Here is a 17,752-nt window from a genome sequence, read left to right as displayed (position 1 = left end):
TCCATTTTGCGCTTGGTTTTAAATTCACATTAAAGGAATTTAATGTCATTCTAACGATAGGAATACTGAAATGCAGTTTAAAATCTGAGGTTTTAGCGGTTTGTAATAAAATACGCACGCGCCGGCAGCCGCCGTGCCATGTGCGGAACAATTTCTGCGCAAAAAATCGAAGTTGCTGTCCGTACCGTCCATTGCTTCCGTCGACGCGACTGCGCCGACGACCTGGACGACGACAACGACCGACGACATGGCCTCGGGAAGCGACGGGATGCTCACGGAGCGATCCCATCTTCTTTTGCTCCATAGCGACACGACCGGTCCGGCGACGAGCAACGGTGTAGCCAACGACGTCGACATCGACGTGCACGCACCAGCGGCCAAGCTCTACAGCAGCCCACAGCCGGCACAGATTTTGACTCGAGGGCGATCACCGTCCACAGTGTCGAGCCTCGACGAGGGCATTGCAGTGGACGCCAACTCGACGCGGAGCATCGAGCCGGCTACAACGCGTACGTACTGCGATCCCATTGCGCAGTCTCGTGAACGATTGCTAGAAGTCATACCAGAGCGTACACTGTCGCCTCCGCGCCTTGCTGCAAGCGATCCATCGTCTTCGAGCACGCACGTTACAGTCAAGGACGAGCCAGCGACCGTCCCGCCGAGAGCAGCGTCCAGCACAAAGCGCCGCCGAGTCAACCCCAACAACACATCGCCAACGCCGTCGAATGCCATGTCGACGCCGCCATCCGTTGTCGCCCAGCGCAAGAAGATTGCGACCAAGAATCGGTTCTTGAACCTCTTGCAGATCGACATGAAAGAGCCGGCGCCCGAGAAGCCCAAGCCACGCAACCACGTCGCGCACGAAGCCAAGCCTGCGGCCAAAGCACGTACGCACACGGCGCCGCCACGACGTCGCGCGTGCGCCACTAACCCGTCGCCCAAGTCGCGTCGCGCCTCAACCGGCGCCCCACGCGCCAAAGGCAAGCGTAAGCTCTCCTTCGCCGCGCCCTCCAGCAGCAGCAGTGAGGATGACGCAGAGGTACTAAATCTAAACAGCAGCGACGACGACAAGGACGATGATGACACGCATCACGACGACGATGAAGGATCACGTCTCGGCCGGCCAGCCGTGTACCCGTGGCTCGTCCGCCAGGTACCTTGGACCCAACGTATGCAAGTCGACTCTTGCGCATCATAGGAGAAGGGCAAGCCGCCACCCGAAGACTGGATGTGGACCATGTTTGACCGCGATTACTTCCAGCCCATCGATGTCAGCCGCGCGGACGAGCTCGAACGCATGAGCCGCGCAGTCGCCACCATGGGCGACCCGTTCATTCGCGAAGCGCCGCCCGGATGGCTCCCCGAAGCCACCGACGAAGCGCCGTTCGTGCTGCCGCGTCGAGGCCGGTACTACCGCGAAGTGTGGCAAGACCAGGAGTTTGTCGAGGCGGTTGGCGGCGACTTTGTCGCGCTCGACGACAACCACGTGCTCGCCACGAGCTACAACGACGACGTCTTTGAGGCCTACTACTGCAAACTCGAAGCCGCCTTGGGCGACGACGGCTCGTTCCCGATCGACGGCCTCCTCCCGGACCCGACGCCCGCAGAGGCGACCGAGAGTGACGAGATTCATGTCGCGCTACAGCAGTGCGTGGCGGCGTTCGTGCCCCAAGTGCTCTCCAACTGGCACACGCTGCGCCACCTCGCCGGTACGCTCTCCTGCGCTAGCGCCTCTCACGAGGCCTGTAGACCGCGTGCGCGACATGGCCTCGCTCGACGCCCTCTACGAGCAAGAAGCCGCGCTTGTCCAGCGCGTGGAAACCTCGTACAACGCGCTTCGTCGCCGGTCCAAGAAGGCGCCAGGCAAGCGCAGTCTGGTGCAGCGTGCACCGTCTCGGACGCCGGCGCAGACTGCGGCCTGTGCGTTCGCAGCGCAGTTTGCCACGTACGTAACCTTCTTCTCTTCGTAAGTCGCCCACATCATGGCGGCAGGCAACTCGTCGTCGGCGACGGTGTCGACTACTTGGACGCGACCGGTCAGTGGGCAAGCGCTGTGGTCGTCGATGTCTTTCCCGAGGCGGGCGAGCGACTGACGCACGTCAAGGTGCATATGCACAAGTGCAGCCTCGCGTCGCAGACTTGGGTCGCTGTCGCCGGCGGCCGGCTCTTGCCACCCGGCGCGGTCTCGACCCGCGAAGCGCCGCACTTGGCGCTGCAACTGGCCAACGACCAACGCGGTAGCGCAATGCGAGCGACCGCCGTCCTGCCTTGCCCCAGCGCGACCGTCGCGCTCGCTCGGACCCTCGAGACGCTCGTCCCTTCGTCGAAACCGTAGCTTGTCTCGTATTGAAACTAATTATAGTGCACATCAAACTACGTACAAATGGCGTCGACGCGGTGCCCGCGGGAGATGGCGGCGTCGCCGAGTCGCATGCCACTCGTGCAGAAGAAGCGCGTGCACGTGGGCGCGACCAACCTCCTGCGCGCCTCGTCGTCGTCGCCGCAACTGCCGTCGCCCAAGTTGACGGCGCTTTCCGGTGCGATTTACGGCCGCGAGCCGGTGCCGTCGCCACCGACGCCGGTGGCGCGCACCCGGACACCGACGCCACTCGAGCCGCGGCCGCACACGACGGCCACGGGGCGTGAGCCGCCGGTGACGCCAATTTTCGACAAGAGCAACCCGGTCACGCAGGCGCTCTTTGTAAAGAACCGCAACAAGCTCCGCGCCCGCGTCGCGACTCGGTTTGGCTCGATGCGCGCCATGTTCCGCGCGTTCGACGAGTCGGGCTCGGGCAACATTACGTTCGAGCAGTTCCACAAGTCGATTTCGTTTCTTGGTAGTCGCCACTTGATAGATTGATAGCGAGCGGAGGACCTGCGTAGGGCTCGACATGGCCGAAGACGACCAACGGCTCTTATACCGCATGGTGGACACCAACGGCAACAACTTGATCGACTTTGCCGAGTTCTCGGAGATGTTTGAGGCCGAGCCGATGCTCAAGAGCTTTGAGGGCGCGACGGCCGCGCTCAAGACGCGGCCACGTCCTCTGGCGGTGACGCCGCGCACCAAGGCGCGCGTCGCTGCGTTCCAAGCCGAGCTCTCGGAGAAGCTCTTGACCAAGCAAGTGTCGCAGCAAGTCGCGTACGGCAGCAACTCGAGAGGTATACTGCGGAAAGACCAACATATCTCACAGAAGGAGGCTAGTGCTGCTAAATGCGTTCCGCCACATGGACCAAGACGGCGACGGGTCCTTGACGTACGACGAGCTCAAGGCGGCGCTCGGGCGCGACATGCTCGACTTGGACATCGACCCCGTTGAGCTGGATGCGATGATCTCGACGATCGACGCCGACCAGAACGGCTACATTTCCTTCAAGGTACAGCAATGTCGGCTATCGAAGCGCCGCTTGAGGTCGCTGATAGGAATTCATCAGCTACTTTTCGAGTCAACCGGAAGGCGGGGAGCGCGACCTCTTTCTGCACGGCCGCCAGCGCGAGCTCGCGCAGCTCGAAGCACGCGCCAAGACGGTGCCGAGTCCGCGGCCGATCTTCGAAGACCTCGACGGCCCGGCACCCGTCTTGACGCCAATCAAGCTCCCGGACGTCGAGAGTCTTCCGGGCTGTCTTCCCGAGCAGCTGTGCAAGCGCACATCGGCGCTGCTGCTCAGTCCGCCAAAGCCAGATACTCCTGCGGCGACGCTCAACGCCTCAGCCAGCGTGCCCGAAGACCTCGCGACGTACTTTGCAACCCTCGGACCCGTCGTACCCCCCCGGAGTCGGCACCACAAACAAGTCACAGAATGGAGTCGCATCGGCGTCGGTGGACGCTGGCCCGCCAAAGAGTCGCCGGCGTACCTTCCGCCAGAAGATCGCTTCTTGACCACCAACATGGAGCAGTTTAGCCCCGAAAAGAGCGCGCGCGTCGGCCTGCCCGAAGCGGATCTGCAGCGCACAAAGGCGCGTCTCGCCGCGCGGCACGAGCGCACGTACCACAACATGCTTCGGATGCAACACAACGCTGAGTTTCGCACCAAGCACGCGTCGTGGGAGGAGAAGGCGCGGGTGCGTGCCAAGTCCCATCAGCGCCTCGTGTACAGCAGCGGCGTCGTCGAGCGAGATGAGAAGCAGTACGGCCTCTCGACGCGCATGGCCAAGAAGGCCGGCGGCGCGAGCTACCATCGAATGTGGGCCGGCAGCCTCGAGTCGCAGTTCAATACGCAGCCGTGGGGCGTCCTCCCCCCCGAAAAGACCTAGTGCAATGCAATATACTGTACACAGATTGACTGGCGTATCTCGTCCCCCAGAGCGCCACGTCATTCACCTCGCACGGGATTGGTCCACTCACCCCAGCCTCGAAACCAGTCAAAACAGATCCGGATAAACTCGATTATACGGAGGATCCTCGTACCAAGCAAAACTCATCCGAGCAGCAGCAACAGCCATGGCACCACTGAGCAGCGTCGACATCAAGAAGCTCGAGGCCAAGATCAAGGAAGATGCCAAGCACACCAATGGTACGAACGTCATGGCGGTCGACGGCTCATATGCCTGCGCGCGTAGAGCTGACCAAGATCAGCGCATGCCTCAAGAAGGGCGACAAGGTACATGCGATTGCATCTGCCAGCGTCGTTGCTCAGGATGATGAACGTAGGCCGCGGCCCAGACCGCTGTGCAGTCGCTCCGCCGCCTCTTCCTCTACTTTGCCGAGAAGGGCGACCTTCGCAGTACGTCCAACGCATGCGCAACTGGCGCAGCTCACCGTCTGCTAGTTCCGGACTTGAGCAAGACGCAGGACGCCGTCGCCAAGTACCGCAAGTGGCTTTGGGACAACTATGTCGCCTTCCTCGACACGATGGTCGAGTGGCTCGACGACGAAGACGACAACGTGCAGGTATCTCCTCTCTCCTGTGCCAACTGGCGCTCATGCCGGGGCTCAGATCGCCGCTCTCCGAACGCTCATGGACGTCGTGGCACGCGAAAATGTCTTCAAGGGGCTCAAAGAAGAGGGTTTCGGCAACGAAACCTACAGCCGCGTCGTGCGCCAGCTCGTACGACGACGTTGCCAACCCTTTGCTCACGAGAATGTTGTCATTAGCTGCTCTCGGAAGAGTTCAACGGCGAGCTGCTCAGCGTCTTCAAGGGTGAATTCGTCGCTGCGTACATCGACGTGCAGTACTACACGGTTCGTGATTCATGTACCATGACGTGGCGGCTCACGGAGCATGTAGATGAAGACGCTCGCGGTGGTGCTGGACGCTACTACGACCAAGCCGACGTCCGCGCTCGTCCGCAACGCACTGGCGGTCATGGACATGGTGACTGTGCCCGACAGCCGCGACGATATCGCGACGTTCCTCGTGACGCCCAAGATGACGGAACGCGACATCGCCATGGCGGCCAAGGACGCCGAAGACGAGGATGATGAGGATGACGAAGATGACGAGGAGGACGAAGATGAAGACGAAGTGGCTGTGAACGCGAACGGGAAGCGCCCGGCGGCGTCGACGGGCGGTCCGCTCAAGAAGAAGAAGAAGTCCAAGAGCCCGTCGCTCTACAACCCGCGCGAACACGAACGTGCGTTCAGCGCCGCGTGGATTGCGCTGTTGAAGCACCAGCTGCCCGAGGTATTGGCTCTCCTGCTCGCAGTCGCAAGACTCTCAAGACGCGTCTAGGACATGTACAAGACCGTGTTGGCCAAGCTCCCGGACGAGATCATGCCGTACTTGGTGGACCCGATTTTGCTGGCGGACTTTCTCACCGACTCGTACAACGTCGGTGGCATCACGAGTCTTCTCGCCCTCAACTCGCTCTTCCTCCTCATGCAAGAGTTCAACTTTGACTACCCCGACTTCTTCCCCAAGCTCTACGCGCTCATCGGGGACACGTCGCTCCTCCGCTCCAAGTACCGGTGCGTACTCATGTGCTTGGGTCGGCGCAACCAGTTCTGATGTTTCTTGGCAATTAGAAAGCGCTTCTTCAAGCTCCTCACCCTCTTCCTGTCGTCGACGCACTTGCCCGCGTACCTCGTCGCGTCGTTCGCCAAGCGGTGCGTCGACAACGCATTTGTCTCATAGCTCAAACTTTGTGTCTAGGCTCGCGCGCGTGGCGCTCACGGCCGAACCTGGCGCCATCCTCTTCATCGTGCCCATGGTGTACAACCTCGTCGTGCGCCACAAGGAGTGCACGCAGCTGATCCACCGCACGTCCGTCATGACGGTCGCTGAGAAGGCCGCCGAGAAGCGCGCGAACCTCGGCCTCAAGAACGAGGTCGATGCGGCCGCGGCCAAGATCGCTAAGGAAAGCAGCAAGATCACGCTCAAGGGCGGGAAGGACCCGTTCGACGCGACTACCAACGACCCGGCCAAGACGAACGCGCTCCAGAGCTCGCTCTGGGAGATGGTGTCGCTCATGGAGCACTACCACGCCGACGTGCAGGCCAAGGCGAGCATGTTCAAGGAGAAGATCCGGACCGCGATGCTCGACATGACGCCCGAGATGATGGACGTCCAGTACGACGCCCTCGTCGAGTCGGCGCTCAAGCGGCGCGAGAACCAAAAGGTGCCGGTGGCGTACGAGCGCTGCACAGCGGTGTTTGGCGCCGACGACGGCTTTGCCAACGTGTTTGCGCTTTAGATCGATCCACTAATTCTACAACTAACCCTGCTTTGCTTCCTCTACGAAATACTGTTACCAGACAGAGCAAGCAACGACGACTACGTCTGTACAGTACAGTGTAGGATATACAGCTACTTGATGCGATAGAGGATGTGGACACCGCTCTCTGTCTCGACCATTTCGCTCAGCTCGGCCGGCGCCAGCGCAAAGGCCGCGGCTTCAAAGGGCGGCTGCATCTTGCCGCGCCCGAACGGACCCAAGTCCCCTCCGCGCTTGGCGCTGTTGCAATCCGACTCGACTTTGGCGAGCGCCTCAAACTTTTCGCGGACGGCGCCGTCGTCCTGCTTGCCCGCGAGCACGATCTGGTCGCGCAGGCCTTGGAGGCGCTGGATTGCCACGTCCTTGCTGCGCGTGATCGAGTCCTGTCGCCATGACGACGCCCGGCGACTGCCTGAGTGCTTGACGAGGATGTGGAGAACGTGCACCGTCGCATCGTCGTCGACCTTGGACCGCTTCTCATCGCTCTTGGACCGCTTGGACGACGACGACTTGGCCTTCTCGTCGCGTTTCCGCTTCCCGTCCTTACTGCTGCTGATGCTGCTCATCATCTCCGAGTACTTCCACGTCTTCTGGCCCGTCTTCTTGTTGAGGTAGTAGCACTCGCCAGGACGACTCTTGCTCTCGACGCGCGTCCAGCCCGATGGCACGACCCGGTCGGCCTTCTTGCTCGCTGTCTTGGTCTCCGCCATCGTCCCTCCAGTCTTTTTGACGATCAGAAGAATTATTCAAGGACAAACCAGGTAGATTGCCACAAATAAGCCAGTCTACTTTCGGCATATTGCCCTTGATCATGTGGCAGATGCCGCATATACGCCAGATTCTGACGTGGCCGCGTCCCAGCGCAGGCGGACGATCCGACACCTTTTTATCAATGTGTTTCGTGTTAGATCCGACACCTTTGGTAGTGCAGTTGCCAACGTACCAAAGACGACTTGTCGAGTGGATTTGACGATTGGACAACTTGTCATGTACTAGGAGACACTCAATTGGATTCGACTAAGAGTATATTAGATAACGACTAGGCCGATGCCGTCGCGCGGCCGTGGAGCATCAAGATGGCCTTGTCCGTCGTCGAGTAGACGACCATTGGCACCGACGCGTCGCCGAGCTTTTCGGGGGTAAAGACAACGGGGACTTCAACGTACGAGCGCGGGCGCAGCGTGAGGCTCGAGTAGGCACACGAGAACGGGCGACCGAGCGTCTGAACAAACACCGTCATGGGCTCCTTTGCACCGTTGCAGATGCGCACGGGAACGCACTGCGACGTGTGCAGGGCCGCGCTGCCGCAGTCCATGTTTTCGGCCTGAAAAAAGAGACCGCGCTTGGACCGCTTCTTGGTTCGCGTCGACGACGCAACGCTGCTCTGACTCAATTGGCTTGACTTGGGGTACGACGGGGCCTCGTGGGCGAGCGCAGATGCGTCAACGACGACGCTGATCTCGCGCGTGAGGGTGTTGTTCAGCGTAATCGTAAATGAGCCACACCACGTCTTCTTGTTGGGCGGCAGCACCGATGGCGTTGCCGCGTTGCAATGGACCGTTACGGTCGACTTGCTCTTGGGTCGGACGACACCTTGGGTCGGTGCAAGCGAAATGTGCGGATACGGGCACGCAATAGAGAACGGCACGTCCTTGTCGGAAAAGTTGATGACCTCAAACGACTTGGCGTCGTTGGCCGCCAAGAGCCGAAGAAACGTCGGATGCACGTCCACCGTGCTGCCGTTGGCCTCGAGCGCGTCCTCGTCGGCCACCTCTTGCACAATACGCGGCGGCGTCGGCTGGCGCACGGGTGTCGCTGGGTTCTTGACGTGGGCGTCCACAATAATCTCGTACGGTGTCGCGCGCGGGTCGCCGCTCATGCTCCGAAACTGAAAGATGCCCGATACGGCGCCGACGTGCGTTGCCACGAATCTAGGATTTCACCTCAGTGGCAATCGCACAACGAAAGTGTACCGAATGACAAAGTGGTCCGACGCGTGGGGCGGCATCTCGAGCACGGTGGGCACGATACGAAACTGGTTGCAGCCACGGCTCAGCGGGACAATCGACGCGCAGATACGCGCGTAGGTCGCGCTCGTGTTGCGAAACACAAAAGTCTCTGAGATCTCGCCGCCTAATGTGCACAGGAAGCGCTTGCATAGCTTGGGGCGCTACGCACGAAGTGTGGTTTAGATGTGTGTATTGTAGAGCGAGGTACCTCGAGTGCCTTGGTGTATGGTGTCGGTGGAGGACTCATGGGCACCTACGGTAGTTGTGACGACAGACGATAGAAAAGGAAATAGCCACCAACCTCCTTGTATGCAAGTTCGTCCGTTTGCGCGTCGTTTGTGCTAGGATTGTTGTCCGCAGCGTGTGGCTGGATCGAGTAGCGCTCTGACGGCGTCGACGCTTCATGGCGCTGAAGGTCCGTGAACGCCGTTCGCAGGTCGTCACGATGCATCTTGGTCGACGGCGGCTTCTCCAGCTTCGACTTCTCGGGAAACGCGGCGCGGGCGACACTTGTGTCGATTCGCAAGTTTGGCTTTGCGGAGTCTTGCGTCACGCTGCGACTGGTCCGCAGCGTTGAATCGCGCTTGTAGCTTCGCACGGGAGTAGCTGTCGACTGATGGCCGCGAGCTGCGCCCTCAATCGGGCTCTTCGTTGCAAGCAGCGCGTGCATTTGACGCCGGTCAGCTTCCGACATTGCGCGATCTGCCGGATCGACATCGCGGTCATACGGGGGACGCGGTGTGATGGACTCGTCGACCGACATACTACTGGGCTCAAACGGGATTGGGGACAGGCCAAACTCGCGTGTCAGCTTGGAATCGCGCGCCCGCGTCGAGCTTGGCGAAACACCGTCCGGGTTGTTCGTAGTGTCGGCGCACTTGGAAATGACATTATCGGTTCGTGCGGCCGCCTGCATGGCCGAGAACGGCGCGTCACGATGTGCCTGTGTTGTTCGTTCTTGGCGTTGCGACATGTCCAGCGTGCGCTGAACCTTGCCGCCCGCCATAGCTCGGCTCGACTGCATTGAAAGGATCGATGCTCGAGAGCTGCGGCGAGGTGGTGGCAGCACGGGCTGTGTGGGTTCTTGCACCACCGATGTGAGCTCGGCCGTGATGTTGTCAATCGCTTTTCTCTCAAACTGCTGCGACCCGGCGCGCGGACGAGGCGGCTCAGACCAGCGCTGTTTTTGGTAGTCGGCGATCGCCATAGCCTCCGAGACCACAGCTGCCTCGATGGCTTGCTTGGCGTGCGCTCGCAGTCGCATGACCTCGGAGATCGACGCCTGCATGTGTCCTGTTGCTTCGATCATAGCTTGGACCTACAGCAATAATGTCAACGCCTCTGTGTACGGATCGTGGGTTTTAATGGTACAGCAGCAACGGCATCGAGCGACGAGTGGATCACGTGCGACGGGTGAATGGGTTCATGCCACTGAGCAGCTTCGCGCTCATTGGCCGTGAGAGACATGGCTGCTTGTACTGCGTCCGAAACGACCTTGAACGGCTCGTCGTCAATGTTAACGGGCACGCTCGACACATTCGGGCGGTTGGCATAGTTGGCGAGCGAGTTCTACGTTGCCGCTTACTTTTGCTTTGGCGCAAGCAAAAACGGTACCTGTAAGTACGTTGAGATGGAGAGTGGCTACGTAAATCCAAATGAGCACAAAATTGAGGTTGTATTGGCTTCACCCACCTGCTGCGTCTCGATCGGAGGCGTTTGGCGTCGGGGCACGAGATCCTTGACGGGTGTCGACTGCGAGATGGACAAGTCCATAAACGGCGCTGAAAGACCGACCGAAGGCTGGCTCATGTCGGTGCTGGGGGTTGGCGTCCACGAGGACCCGCGATACATGGGCGAAGACACTTGTTGCGGTCGTGGCGTAGAGTGCGTGGGCTACTCCAGAGGTTCGTGTCCGTGGATACCGGTAACGGGCTTTAAAAGTACCTGCACCATGTGCTTGACGCTGGGCATGGTTGGCTGCGTCGAAAACGAGCTTCGCGAGTATGTGGTCTTTGCAGCAACAGGCTTATCGTGCTGCATGACGCTTGACGGCGTCGTAGCCAAAAACACCTGCAACAAAACCACTCAGTGAAGCAGTTTAGACTCTACATCTGCACCTTGTGTGTTGTCGACGTCGGGGGTGCGCTGAAGTCGATGTAGGAGGACGGCACCTCCTTGGTGTGCTGCGGCGCAGTCGTAGTGGCGTCCGGGAGACCAGTCAGCGAGCTTTTTCTCGGAATCGGAGTGTCACCAAACTCGACGTTGCTCAGGTCCCGCGACCGCTCGGCGAAAAAGTCGTCTGGCGACCGAAACCCTGAGCTCGTCCACGTCGTGTTGTCCGATCCAGCCTCTGGTCGCGTCGTCTGCGGCTTCATGAGCGCTTCTTGTCGGTTCAAGAACGTGGCTACACACGACCTGTGGAAAGGGTGATGCGGGATGTCACTTCTACCTGCGTCGACGAAGCTCTCCGTGTCCAGGTTAATCGGGTCCTTGTCAAAGGTGATGTGGTTCGCTTGGATCGCGAGGTTCGTCTGTGGCGCAAAGAGCGACTCGAGCGAGTCCCGCTGCTGCTTGGTTGGTAGCGCCGGTGGGTCCAGTAGCTGCGACGGCTTCGTGGTCACGGGGCTGCCGAGGAGGCTGCTCATAAAGTTCGTATCGTCCATCATGTTCTTGCCATCGGTCGAGGCCATGAAGTCCCGGGACATCTCGCCGAGAAGGTTGGACTGCGAGAGCTCGCCGTCGCTGTCGCTTCCGAAGAACATGTCCGTGTACTTGGAAGTACCGCCATGCTTCGCATGGTCTTCTTCGCCGAGGTCCATGTCCCGTCGACCTGCTTCCGCGCGGGCCTTCTGCTCCTCGTCGTAGCGCTTGAGGTAGTCTTGCATCGTCGGCTCCATCATCACGTCGTCCGTCGATGGCCTCCGCGCTTGGACTCTATAATTAGGCGGTCCCAAGGAATTGGTTGTGTATGGCAAACCACTGGGTGCTTTTATTTTGCGCGGTTGCGAAATTTAATGGCAATCGCCAATTCTTTAGCGCACTGCCACCGCTTCCATACAAAAACCGAGTAATTTGAAATCGCAAGCATCGGGCGTGCAAAATAATATGCTGGATCCCATTCCAAGGGCTTCAAATATTTAAATTTGACGCGTTTTGATTGGCCAAAATGTGACCCGCGCGGTTTCGGACCGCGTCCAGGAGCATCAATCTCGATGCTGACGCAGCGCCGATGGGTTGGGACATGGGCATCGCCACGCTTCCGGAAGCGCGGATGCGACGAGGTAGACAGTCCATGCCCATCTCCGCCCGTGCGTGGGCGTGCACAGAGAAGCGACTTGCAGAGGAATTGCCAAGTAATCACGCATGTCGCCATGTGGCATCAACCTTGGCGCGCTTTTTGCTTTGCAGTCAAGCTTGTAGCGTTGCATCCAGCATTGGTCAATATCTTGCATGTGAACTTCCATGTTAGTACTATGAGCGAACGAATGGCACGCGGATTACCAGCTTGGGTGCCAGGATACTCCTTCAATTTGGACGTTCTGAACTGCGATCACCCAAGCCAACAAAAATTATACCAACATGAAGCAGCGAAGCGTCGCGTTGCCAAATCTCTCCTCTGTCGACCAAAGACAATGTCCTTACCTACGAATAACATGGAAATGGTCTAAACAAGGTTTCGGGTCCACAGGTATTAACTCTCCATTCCGACGTGCTTGAAAAGCAGTGACTGAGGCATGTATTCAGTGATGTATCCGCGTTCATGATGGTGCTATCGAGGTTGAATTCGGCAAGGCCCAATAATGGCATTTGGTTTTTTTAACCATTCGCTGCCATCAAAATGATAGCCACCTTTACTTGTATGGATCCGCTTGCCATGAGGACGTAATAGTTTGACGCACACGCCCATGGATAATAGACGCATTAAACCGGTTTCGGATGGGTTTGACCCATGGGTTTGACCAAGCGAATAACACCATTGGGGTTGACGCACTGGGTTTGACGCACTCACTCGGTTTGACGTTCTAGGTTCAACGCAATGAGTTTAACGCAATGGGTTGAGCTGAGCTATTGTGGGCGAGAATGCAGGCCGCGAGTGATTGTCCTCTTCCCAGTCACTGGCACACTGGCGTGCGCTTCCATTTATAAAAACCCAGCATGGCGACGTACAAGACGACGAGCACGGACGAGACGCCGCAAGCCGTGCCCGTGCAGCCGACGTACCCCGTCGCCTACAACAGCGCGCCGGTGCAGCCATATACATACCCGCCGCAGCAGGGCTACCCAGCGCAGAGCTACTCGCCGCAGCAAGCCCCCATGTACGTTGCGCAACAGTACCCTACGGGCACGGCGGTCTACGGCTCGGGGCCGCTCCCGACGCACCACGGCCCACAGCGCCAGCACGAATGTGGCTTCTTCTCGCTGAGCCAGCTCGTCTCGAACGTCTGCAACACGGCCCTCCTGCTCGTGCTGCAGTTCTTCACGCTGTTTTTCGCCATCTTTGTGTTTATCTTCGTCGCGATGGGCTTCTTCCTCGGCATCGGACTCCTCCCGCTCTGCTGCCTTGGCCTCGTGGTCTTTGGGCTCTTCAACTTTTGCCTCCGCCCCGTGGCGAGCATTGACGACCTTCTCTACCAGCAGCGCCGCCGCATCTACGAACGTCTTCTCGCCGACTAAAAGTAGCTGTCGTCTAGTCACCCCGAGTACTAGTAGCGTGTATTGTTCCGTTGTAAGAACATGCGTGGATGCATTTGAGGTTTTTGCTCTTGTCATTGCGCATGTAGACTGATCCGTCAGACGGACAACACACGTGGTAAGCACGGGACACACCTGCCTACGTTCCAAGCTGTGTTCCAGCGGCTTGCCCAGTAGTCCACAACAACGAGTCAACCATCGGTACAAATCGACTATCCAAACGCGTTGTTCTCGCGAGACGCTTGGATTAAATAAGGTCGTTGGAAGCGCCGCGAATGTAAGCGCTGCCTACTTGGTCTGGGTTGCCTCTAGTAGCGCCAAAATGCGCTCGATTTGGACTTGCTGGACGTGTAGCTGCAGCACCAACCGCTCCTACACGCCCATTTTAACGTAAGGACACGGAACGAGCTATGGCGGTGTGTACTAGTACCTGTGTCTCGGCCATGCGCTCGTAGTGGGTGCTGTTGAGAAGCATGAGGCTTCGTCGCAAGTCGACGACGGAGATAGTGACGGCGACGATGTCAGCGAGCTCTCACTGCGTGGCGGTAGGTCCAGTTCGGAAACTATTCACACTCATAATTATCCTGCCCTCGTCTATCGTAAGACGTACATAGCGGCACGTGCAGCTGCGTGCATGCGTGCTGCAGCCACATTGCGTTGGCGCGCCGCTCCTTGGCGGTTTGGTGCTTGAGCATGACCTCGACAAAGCCGCTGCCGAGGAGGGCACCTACATGATCAATTAACATCGTCTGATTACAAAGGAAATGAGTACCTGGGATCGCAAAGAGGACGATGCCCCAGAGCGCGACGACGGACGCAAAGATGCGGCCGGCAACCGTGATGGGCACCGCATCTCCGTACCCGAGCGACGTGATGGTCTCGACGGCCCACCACGCGCCAACGCCCATGCTGGAAAAGACGTCGGGCTGCGCGTTTTGCTCGAGAAAAAAGCTACGCGTCCTCGTGAGCCATCGACTGGCACCATCAGGTGAGGCATACATGGTGGTGCCGGAGAGAAGGATGACGGCGCCCGTGAGGTATGTGATCACAAAGAGCTCGTGCTACCCACGTACTGTCAGCGTCCTTCATCACGAGCAAAAACGGAGGCTACCCGCTTCTTGCGAAAGATGATCCGAAGACGCTTGACAGCATCGTACGACCGCTCGATGCGAAGAAAGGCGAGGACCCGCAGAAGGCGCAGGCCCTGCACGACCGCCGACGCTTCCGGAAGTCTAGCATGACTTGAGCCCAAGAGTGTATGCGAGTAGTCGTCGTACGCTGAGCTACAGCACGCGATCGCTTCAACCACGTAGGGCACGAGCGCGACAAGATCGATCAACGACATGGGGCGGCGCATCCAGGCCAGGCTACTTCCACATCAGAATTGCATGGGACTTGAGCGTAGGCGTCGTACCGTCCGAGCACTACACTGTGGTCAAACCGAGGGTCCTCGACGCACGACCAGAGACGCAGAAGGTACTCGAGAAGAAAGACGGTAGTGGAAACGACCACCAAGATGCGCGTGACGGCGTCTAGTCCGCCACGCGTGTCAACGATGCATTGGTAAGGGTTGGGTGTACCTGGTGGCGATGAGCTTCCCGAGCCATAGACGGTGACAAGGACGTTGATCACAATCAAATTCAACAAGCCCAGCTCCACGTAGTGAGAGCAGCTCCGGATGAGCGAAACATGCGAAGTCGACGCGCGAAAATGCAATATGTGCCACACAAGCGCGCGCAGCGTCGCGGGCCGTGGACTCACATGCACGTGCAAAGGCAGCAGTGGCGTTGCTTCGAGCATTGCTCTTCTCTGCATCGAGCCAAAACAAAAATGAACCGAGAGGGGGACGTGGATAGGCCACCCACCACGATGGATGACATGGACGGGTGGTATGGATGTATTGGAAGTTGGCAACAGGAGCAAGAACGCTGATTATCGGGTCCAAGGACTCGCAGTTGCAAAACCCCTCGAATGTCTGCCGGCTCGCGCCAGAATCCAAGACCAAATGACATGTGAACGCGACGTTCCGGCCTCATGCATACCGCTCACCTCCAATGCACCTCGTCGCTACACCGCACAGCGACGAGCCACGTCCCACGCTGGATGGTTTCTGAAGCACGATCAAGGCGCATGCAAGCGCAGTATGGGATGGTAAACGATAGAGTGTCTTGTTGGAGGTCATCGCTTGTTGAGTACAGTGATCTGCCGCGACGATAGAAGTCTAGAATTCGAAAGCCGGCGGGGGCGGGGACGGAACCTTTCTAGACGTCCAAGGAACCGCGACACCACGTGGGATCTGTATTTATGGTCAACTCCCACCGCGAGCGTCTACGCTGCATCAACACCGTACGCTGCGGTTGGTCCACTGCCCTTGTGCACCTGGATACAACCTGCATTTCATTGGGCTTGCACATCTTTCTCGCGTTGCAAACACTGTGTTGCGGTCTCTTCGCTGCCCATGAAAATGGTACAGTGACCGCCAATCATCTTGACGTGCAGTGCTTATCAAAACACGCTGCTGCTGGGATGAATTCGAGTGTTGGTCTCGAGAAGTTTCAAGACGCGGTCGAGTTGTTCGCGCTGTAGTTGGATCTGAAGCGACAGCATTTCCTAGTGTCAATATGAGTGCGCCGTTCAGACGGACAATGTTGGCCAATGCCTGGTTTTGAAGCAGCTCGTTGAGCTGTGTTGACGAGACCGTCACGACGTCCGACCCAAACGGCGACAAATGCGGCGACGTCGCCGCATCCGGGGTGCCCAGGGGCATGGACAGTGGTGGTGTCGCCGGCATCGGAGCCTCGGAGATATCCTCGTCGGGGCTGGCTTCCACTGGCTCGGAGAGGACGTTGGACAAGGACGTCACTAGGACATGCAATCAGATCGAGGAGACTTAACTCGTCACAACGTACGAGGCGCCAAGAGCGAGCCCGCGGCGACCGACTGAATGTGGTGGAGCTGCGAAGAGATTTCGTGGATCCACCGGTCTTTCGCGCGCATTTCCTTGGCCGTTTGGTGCTCGAGCATGACCTCAATGAAGCCACTGCCGAGGATCGCGCCTGCGCCAGCGTGTACCGAACGCGTGTCAATGTTAATTCGTCTACCTGGGATTGCAAAGAGGATGATACCCCAGAGCGCGACGACCGACGCGAACGTGCGGCCGGCAACCGTGATGGGCACCGTATCGCCGTACCCGAGCGACGTGATGGTCTCGATCGCCCACCATGCGCCGACACCAATGCTGGAGAAGACGTCGGGCTGCGCGGGAAACTCGAGAAAAAAGCTGTAGCAAAAACAAGGAGTCGATCAGCAATTTCAAGAATAGTTGTCGTACATGATGGTGGCCGAGACGAGGATGACGACCGCTGTGAGGTAGGTGACTACAAAGAATTCTTGCTGCACACGCGTAAGGACTTGGTGATGCAGCATGATCGGCCTACCCGTTTTCGCCGAAAGATGATGCGCAGCCGCTTGATAGCATCGTACGACCGTTCAATGCGCAGGAAGGAAATAACGCGGAGGAGCCGGAGGCCGCGGATGGTCATCGAGCCGCGATACGCCACCGACGTCCTAGCAGCCAATGTGAGAAAAATGTGCCTGCCGTCACCTCAAGACGGACGCGGTCGCCGAGCAGAGCGCAATTTCCAAAAAATAGGGCACGAGCGCGATGAGATCGATGAGGGACATGGGCCGCAGCATCCATTGAAACCTACATCGTCATCCGACTTGGCAAAATGCATGTCAAAGACAGTCAGTGCATACCGGCCAAAGACGACGTGAAACTTGAAGCGCGGGTCTTCGACGCACGACCACCAGCGCAAGAGGTACTCGACAGTAAAGATAGCGGTCGAGACGTACACGATACCTCTGAACCACAAGGGCGTGTGTACTACGGTCTCGTTTGTGATGGCACATTGGAGGCGATGGTTGTGTACCTGGCATGGCCGGGTCCACGAGGCTCGACGAGCTCAGAATCGTCACGACGACGTTGAGCAAGATGAGGTTGAGGAGGAAGAGCTCGACGTAGTACGAGCACTGCTGGATGTACGTCACGTGCTGGATCGACGACCGATAGTGCAGCACATGCCACACGATCGCGCGGTAGCTCACGGGCGGGAGCGGGCCCGGCGTTGGTTTGACGCGGCTAAAGGGCTGCTGCCGGTGGCGGAGGCCGGACCGCGGCGGCGCCGCGCCACGGATGTCGAGGATCCGGGAGGACGGAAGCAGCGGCGAGTCTTCTTGCATGGCGTTTGCCCAACTGCGCTGTTGTAGAGGCGAGGTTGCTGTGCACATCGTACCGCACGGTGGATTGTGATTGGCCACGTTCCAAAAGCGCGCGCTGCGATTGGTCCGCGTCGGTTCAAGATCGCCAACCGGTTCCATGGTTGTTTCCATCGAG

The 17,752-nt window shown here is 58.8% G+C and overlaps 8 protein-coding genes across 10 annotated transcripts; 4 read left to right on the top strand and 4 right to left on the bottom strand.

Annotated features, from left to right (window-relative positions):
* The first annotated feature begins 148 nt into the window (after positions 1 to 148).
* Positions 149 to 2,393, top strand: SDRG_09488. 2 transcript variants are annotated; one of them, XM_008615425.1, is made up of 5 exons: positions 149 to 509; positions 558 to 1,153; positions 1,199 to 1,709; positions 1,750 to 1,945; positions 1,993 to 2,393. In XM_008615425.1, exons 1-5 carry the CDS (start codon positions 248 to 250, stop codon positions 2,333 to 2,335), a joined length of 1,908 nt encoding a protein of 635 aa, XP_008613647.1. In that variant the 5' UTR covers positions 149 to 247; the 3' UTR covers positions 2,336 to 2,393. The 2 variants fall into 2 exon arrangements, with proteins under 2 accessions (XP_008613647.1, XP_008613646.1); XM_008615424.1 differs by having other exon boundaries at positions 555 to 1,153.
* Positions 2,394 to 2,410: 17 nt separating this feature from the next.
* On the top strand, positions 2,411 to 4,255 carry SDRG_09487 (hypothetical protein; the record flags this gene model as incomplete). The annotated part of the gene is made up of 4 exons (XM_008615423.1): positions 2,411 to 2,837; positions 2,884 to 3,162; positions 3,206 to 3,378; positions 3,425 to 4,255. 4 exons carry the CDS (start codon positions 2,411 to 2,413, stop codon positions 4,253 to 4,255), a joined length of 1,710 nt encoding a protein of 569 aa, XP_008613645.1.
* A 163-nt stretch (positions 4,256 to 4,418) lies between these two features.
* On the top strand, positions 4,419 to 6,683 carry SDRG_09486 (hypothetical protein). Its single transcript, XM_008615422.1, has 10 exons — positions 4,419 to 4,515; positions 4,562 to 4,602; positions 4,653 to 4,725; positions 4,771 to 4,892; positions 4,939 to 5,049; positions 5,097 to 5,183; positions 5,230 to 5,625; positions 5,674 to 5,909; positions 5,967 to 6,047; positions 6,094 to 6,683. Exons 1-10 carry the CDS (start codon positions 4,443 to 4,445, stop codon positions 6,632 to 6,634), a joined length of 1,761 nt encoding a protein of 586 aa, XP_008613644.1. The 5' UTR covers positions 4,419 to 4,442; the 3' UTR covers positions 6,635 to 6,683.
* Positions 6,587 to 7,400, bottom strand: SDRG_09485 (hypothetical protein). Its single transcript, XM_008615421.1, has one exon. The coding sequence runs from the start codon at positions 7,363 to 7,365 to the stop codon at positions 6,748 to 6,750; it is 618 nt and encodes a 205-aa protein (XP_008613643.1). The 5' UTR covers positions 7,366 to 7,400; the 3' UTR covers positions 6,587 to 6,747.
* A 70-nt stretch (positions 7,401 to 7,470) lies between these two features.
* SDRG_09484 (hypothetical protein) lies at positions 7,471 to 11,625 on the bottom strand. The gene is made up of 11 exons (XM_008615420.1): positions 11,114 to 11,625; positions 10,782 to 11,068; positions 10,609 to 10,734; positions 10,357 to 10,557; positions 10,279 to 10,305; positions 10,036 to 10,233; positions 8,966 to 9,982; positions 8,873 to 8,917; positions 8,629 to 8,825; positions 7,599 to 8,586; positions 7,471 to 7,537 (listed from the first exon to the last, which is right to left on the bottom strand). Exons 1-10 carry the CDS (start codon positions 11,562 to 11,564, stop codon positions 7,695 to 7,697), a joined length of 3,441 nt encoding a protein of 1,146 aa, XP_008613642.1. The 5' UTR covers positions 11,565 to 11,625; the 3' UTR covers positions 7,471 to 7,537; positions 7,599 to 7,694.
* Positions 11,626 to 12,787: 1,162 nt separating this feature from the next.
* Positions 12,788 to 13,424, top strand: SDRG_09483 (hypothetical protein). The gene has a single exon (XM_008615419.1). It carries the CDS (start codon positions 12,820 to 12,822, stop codon positions 13,336 to 13,338), a length of 519 nt encoding a protein of 172 aa, XP_008613641.1. The 5' UTR covers positions 12,788 to 12,819; the 3' UTR covers positions 13,339 to 13,424.
* Positions 13,425 to 13,644: 220 nt separating this feature from the next.
* On the bottom strand, positions 13,645 to 15,156 carry SDRG_09482 (hypothetical protein; the record flags this gene model as incomplete). The annotated part of the gene is made up of 9 exons (XM_008615418.1): positions 13,645 to 13,728; positions 13,787 to 13,817; positions 13,868 to 13,919; positions 13,967 to 14,083; positions 14,129 to 14,307; positions 14,356 to 14,417; positions 14,468 to 14,723; positions 14,771 to 14,888; positions 14,937 to 15,156. The coding sequence occupies 9 exons, from the start codon at positions 15,154 to 15,156 to the stop codon at positions 13,645 to 13,647; spliced, it is 1,119 nt and encodes a 372-aa protein (XP_008613640.1).
* A 582-nt stretch (positions 15,157 to 15,738) lies between these two features.
* Positions 15,739 to 17,649, bottom strand: SDRG_09481. Of its 2 annotated transcripts, none has more exons than XM_008615417.1 (9): positions 17,289 to 17,649; positions 17,116 to 17,242; positions 16,973 to 17,062; positions 16,794 to 16,923; positions 16,688 to 16,749; positions 16,482 to 16,636; positions 16,266 to 16,396; positions 16,016 to 16,218; positions 15,739 to 15,966 (listed from the first exon to the last, which is right to left on the bottom strand). In XM_008615417.1, exons 1-8 carry the CDS (start codon positions 17,644 to 17,646, stop codon positions 16,216 to 16,218), a joined length of 1,056 nt encoding a protein of 351 aa, XP_008613639.1. In that variant the 5' UTR covers positions 17,647 to 17,649; the 3' UTR covers positions 15,739 to 15,966; positions 16,016 to 16,215. The 2 variants fall into 2 exon arrangements, with proteins under 2 accessions (XP_008613639.1, XP_008613638.1); XM_008615416.1 differs by having other exon boundaries at positions 15,766 to 15,966; positions 16,266 to 16,412; positions 16,458 to 16,636.
* Between the last annotated feature and the right edge of the window lie 103 nt (positions 17,650 to 17,752).

Source organism: Saprolegnia diclina (assembly GCF_000281045.1).
Source record: "Saprolegnia diclina VS20 unplaced genomic scaffold supercont1.30, whole genome shotgun sequence".
In the NCBI taxonomy this organism is placed as follows: domain Eukaryota; phylum Oomycota; class Saprolegniomycetes; order Saprolegniales; family Saprolegniaceae; genus Saprolegnia; species Saprolegnia diclina.
Note: the sequence above shows the minus strand (reverse complement) of the source record. Positions and strands in the feature narration are given on the sequence as shown.

Bases quoted from the DNA above. Each gene is read 5' to 3' on its own strand.
- SDRG_09488 (XM_008615424.1), top strand. From the start codon at position 248: ATGGCCTCGGGAAGCGACGGGATGCTCACGGAGCGATCCCATCTTCTT. The intron at 510-554 runs GTACGTACTGCG...AACGATTGCTAG, and splicing joins CATCGAGCCGGCTACAACGC to AAGTCATACCAGAGCGTACA. The intron at 1,154-1,198 runs GTACCTTGGACC...TGCGCATCATAG, and splicing joins ACCCGTGGCTCGTCCGCCAG to GAGAAGGGCAAGCCGCCACC.
- SDRG_09486 (XM_008615422.1), top strand. From the start codon at position 4,443: ATGGCACCACTGAGCAGCGTCGACATCAAGAAGCTCGAGGCCAAGATC. The intron at 4,516-4,561 runs GTACGAACGTCA...CTGCGCGCGTAG, and splicing joins AGATGCCAAGCACACCAATG to AGCTGACCAAGATCAGCGCA. The intron at 4,603-4,652 runs GTACATGCGATT...TGATGAACGTAG, and splicing joins GCCTCAAGAAGGGCGACAAG to GCCGCGGCCCAGACCGCTGT.
- SDRG_09485 (XM_008615421.1), bottom strand. From the start codon at position 7,365: ATGGCGGAGACCAAGACAGCGAGCAAGAAGGCCGACCGGGTCGTGCCA.
- SDRG_09484 (XM_008615420.1), bottom strand. From the start codon at position 11,564: ATGATGGAGCCGACGATGCAAGACTACCTCAAGCGCTACGACGAGGAG. The intron at 10,558-10,608 runs GTACTTTTAAAG...CCTCTGGAGTAG, and splicing joins GCGTCAAGCACATGGTGCAG to CCCACGCACTCTACGCCACG. The intron at 10,306-10,356 runs GTGGGTGAAGCC...GGATTTACGTAG, and splicing joins CTCCGATCGAGACGCAGCAG to CCACTCTCCATCTCAACGTA.
- SDRG_09483 (XM_008615419.1), top strand. From the start codon at position 12,820: ATGGCGACGTACAAGACGACGAGCACGGACGAGACGCCGCAAGCCGTG.
- SDRG_09481 (XM_008615416.1), bottom strand. From the start codon at position 17,646: ATGTGCACAGCAACCTCGCCTCTACAACAGCGCAGTTGGGCAAACGCC. The intron at 16,637-16,687 runs GTACGACAACTA...TTTTTGCTACAG, and splicing joins CTCGTCTCGGCCACCATCAT to CTTTTTTCTCGAGTTTCCCG. The intron at 16,413-16,457 runs GTAGACGAATTA...ACGCTGGCGCAG, and splicing joins CATCCTCTTTGCAATCCCAG to GCGCGATCCTCGGCAGTGGC.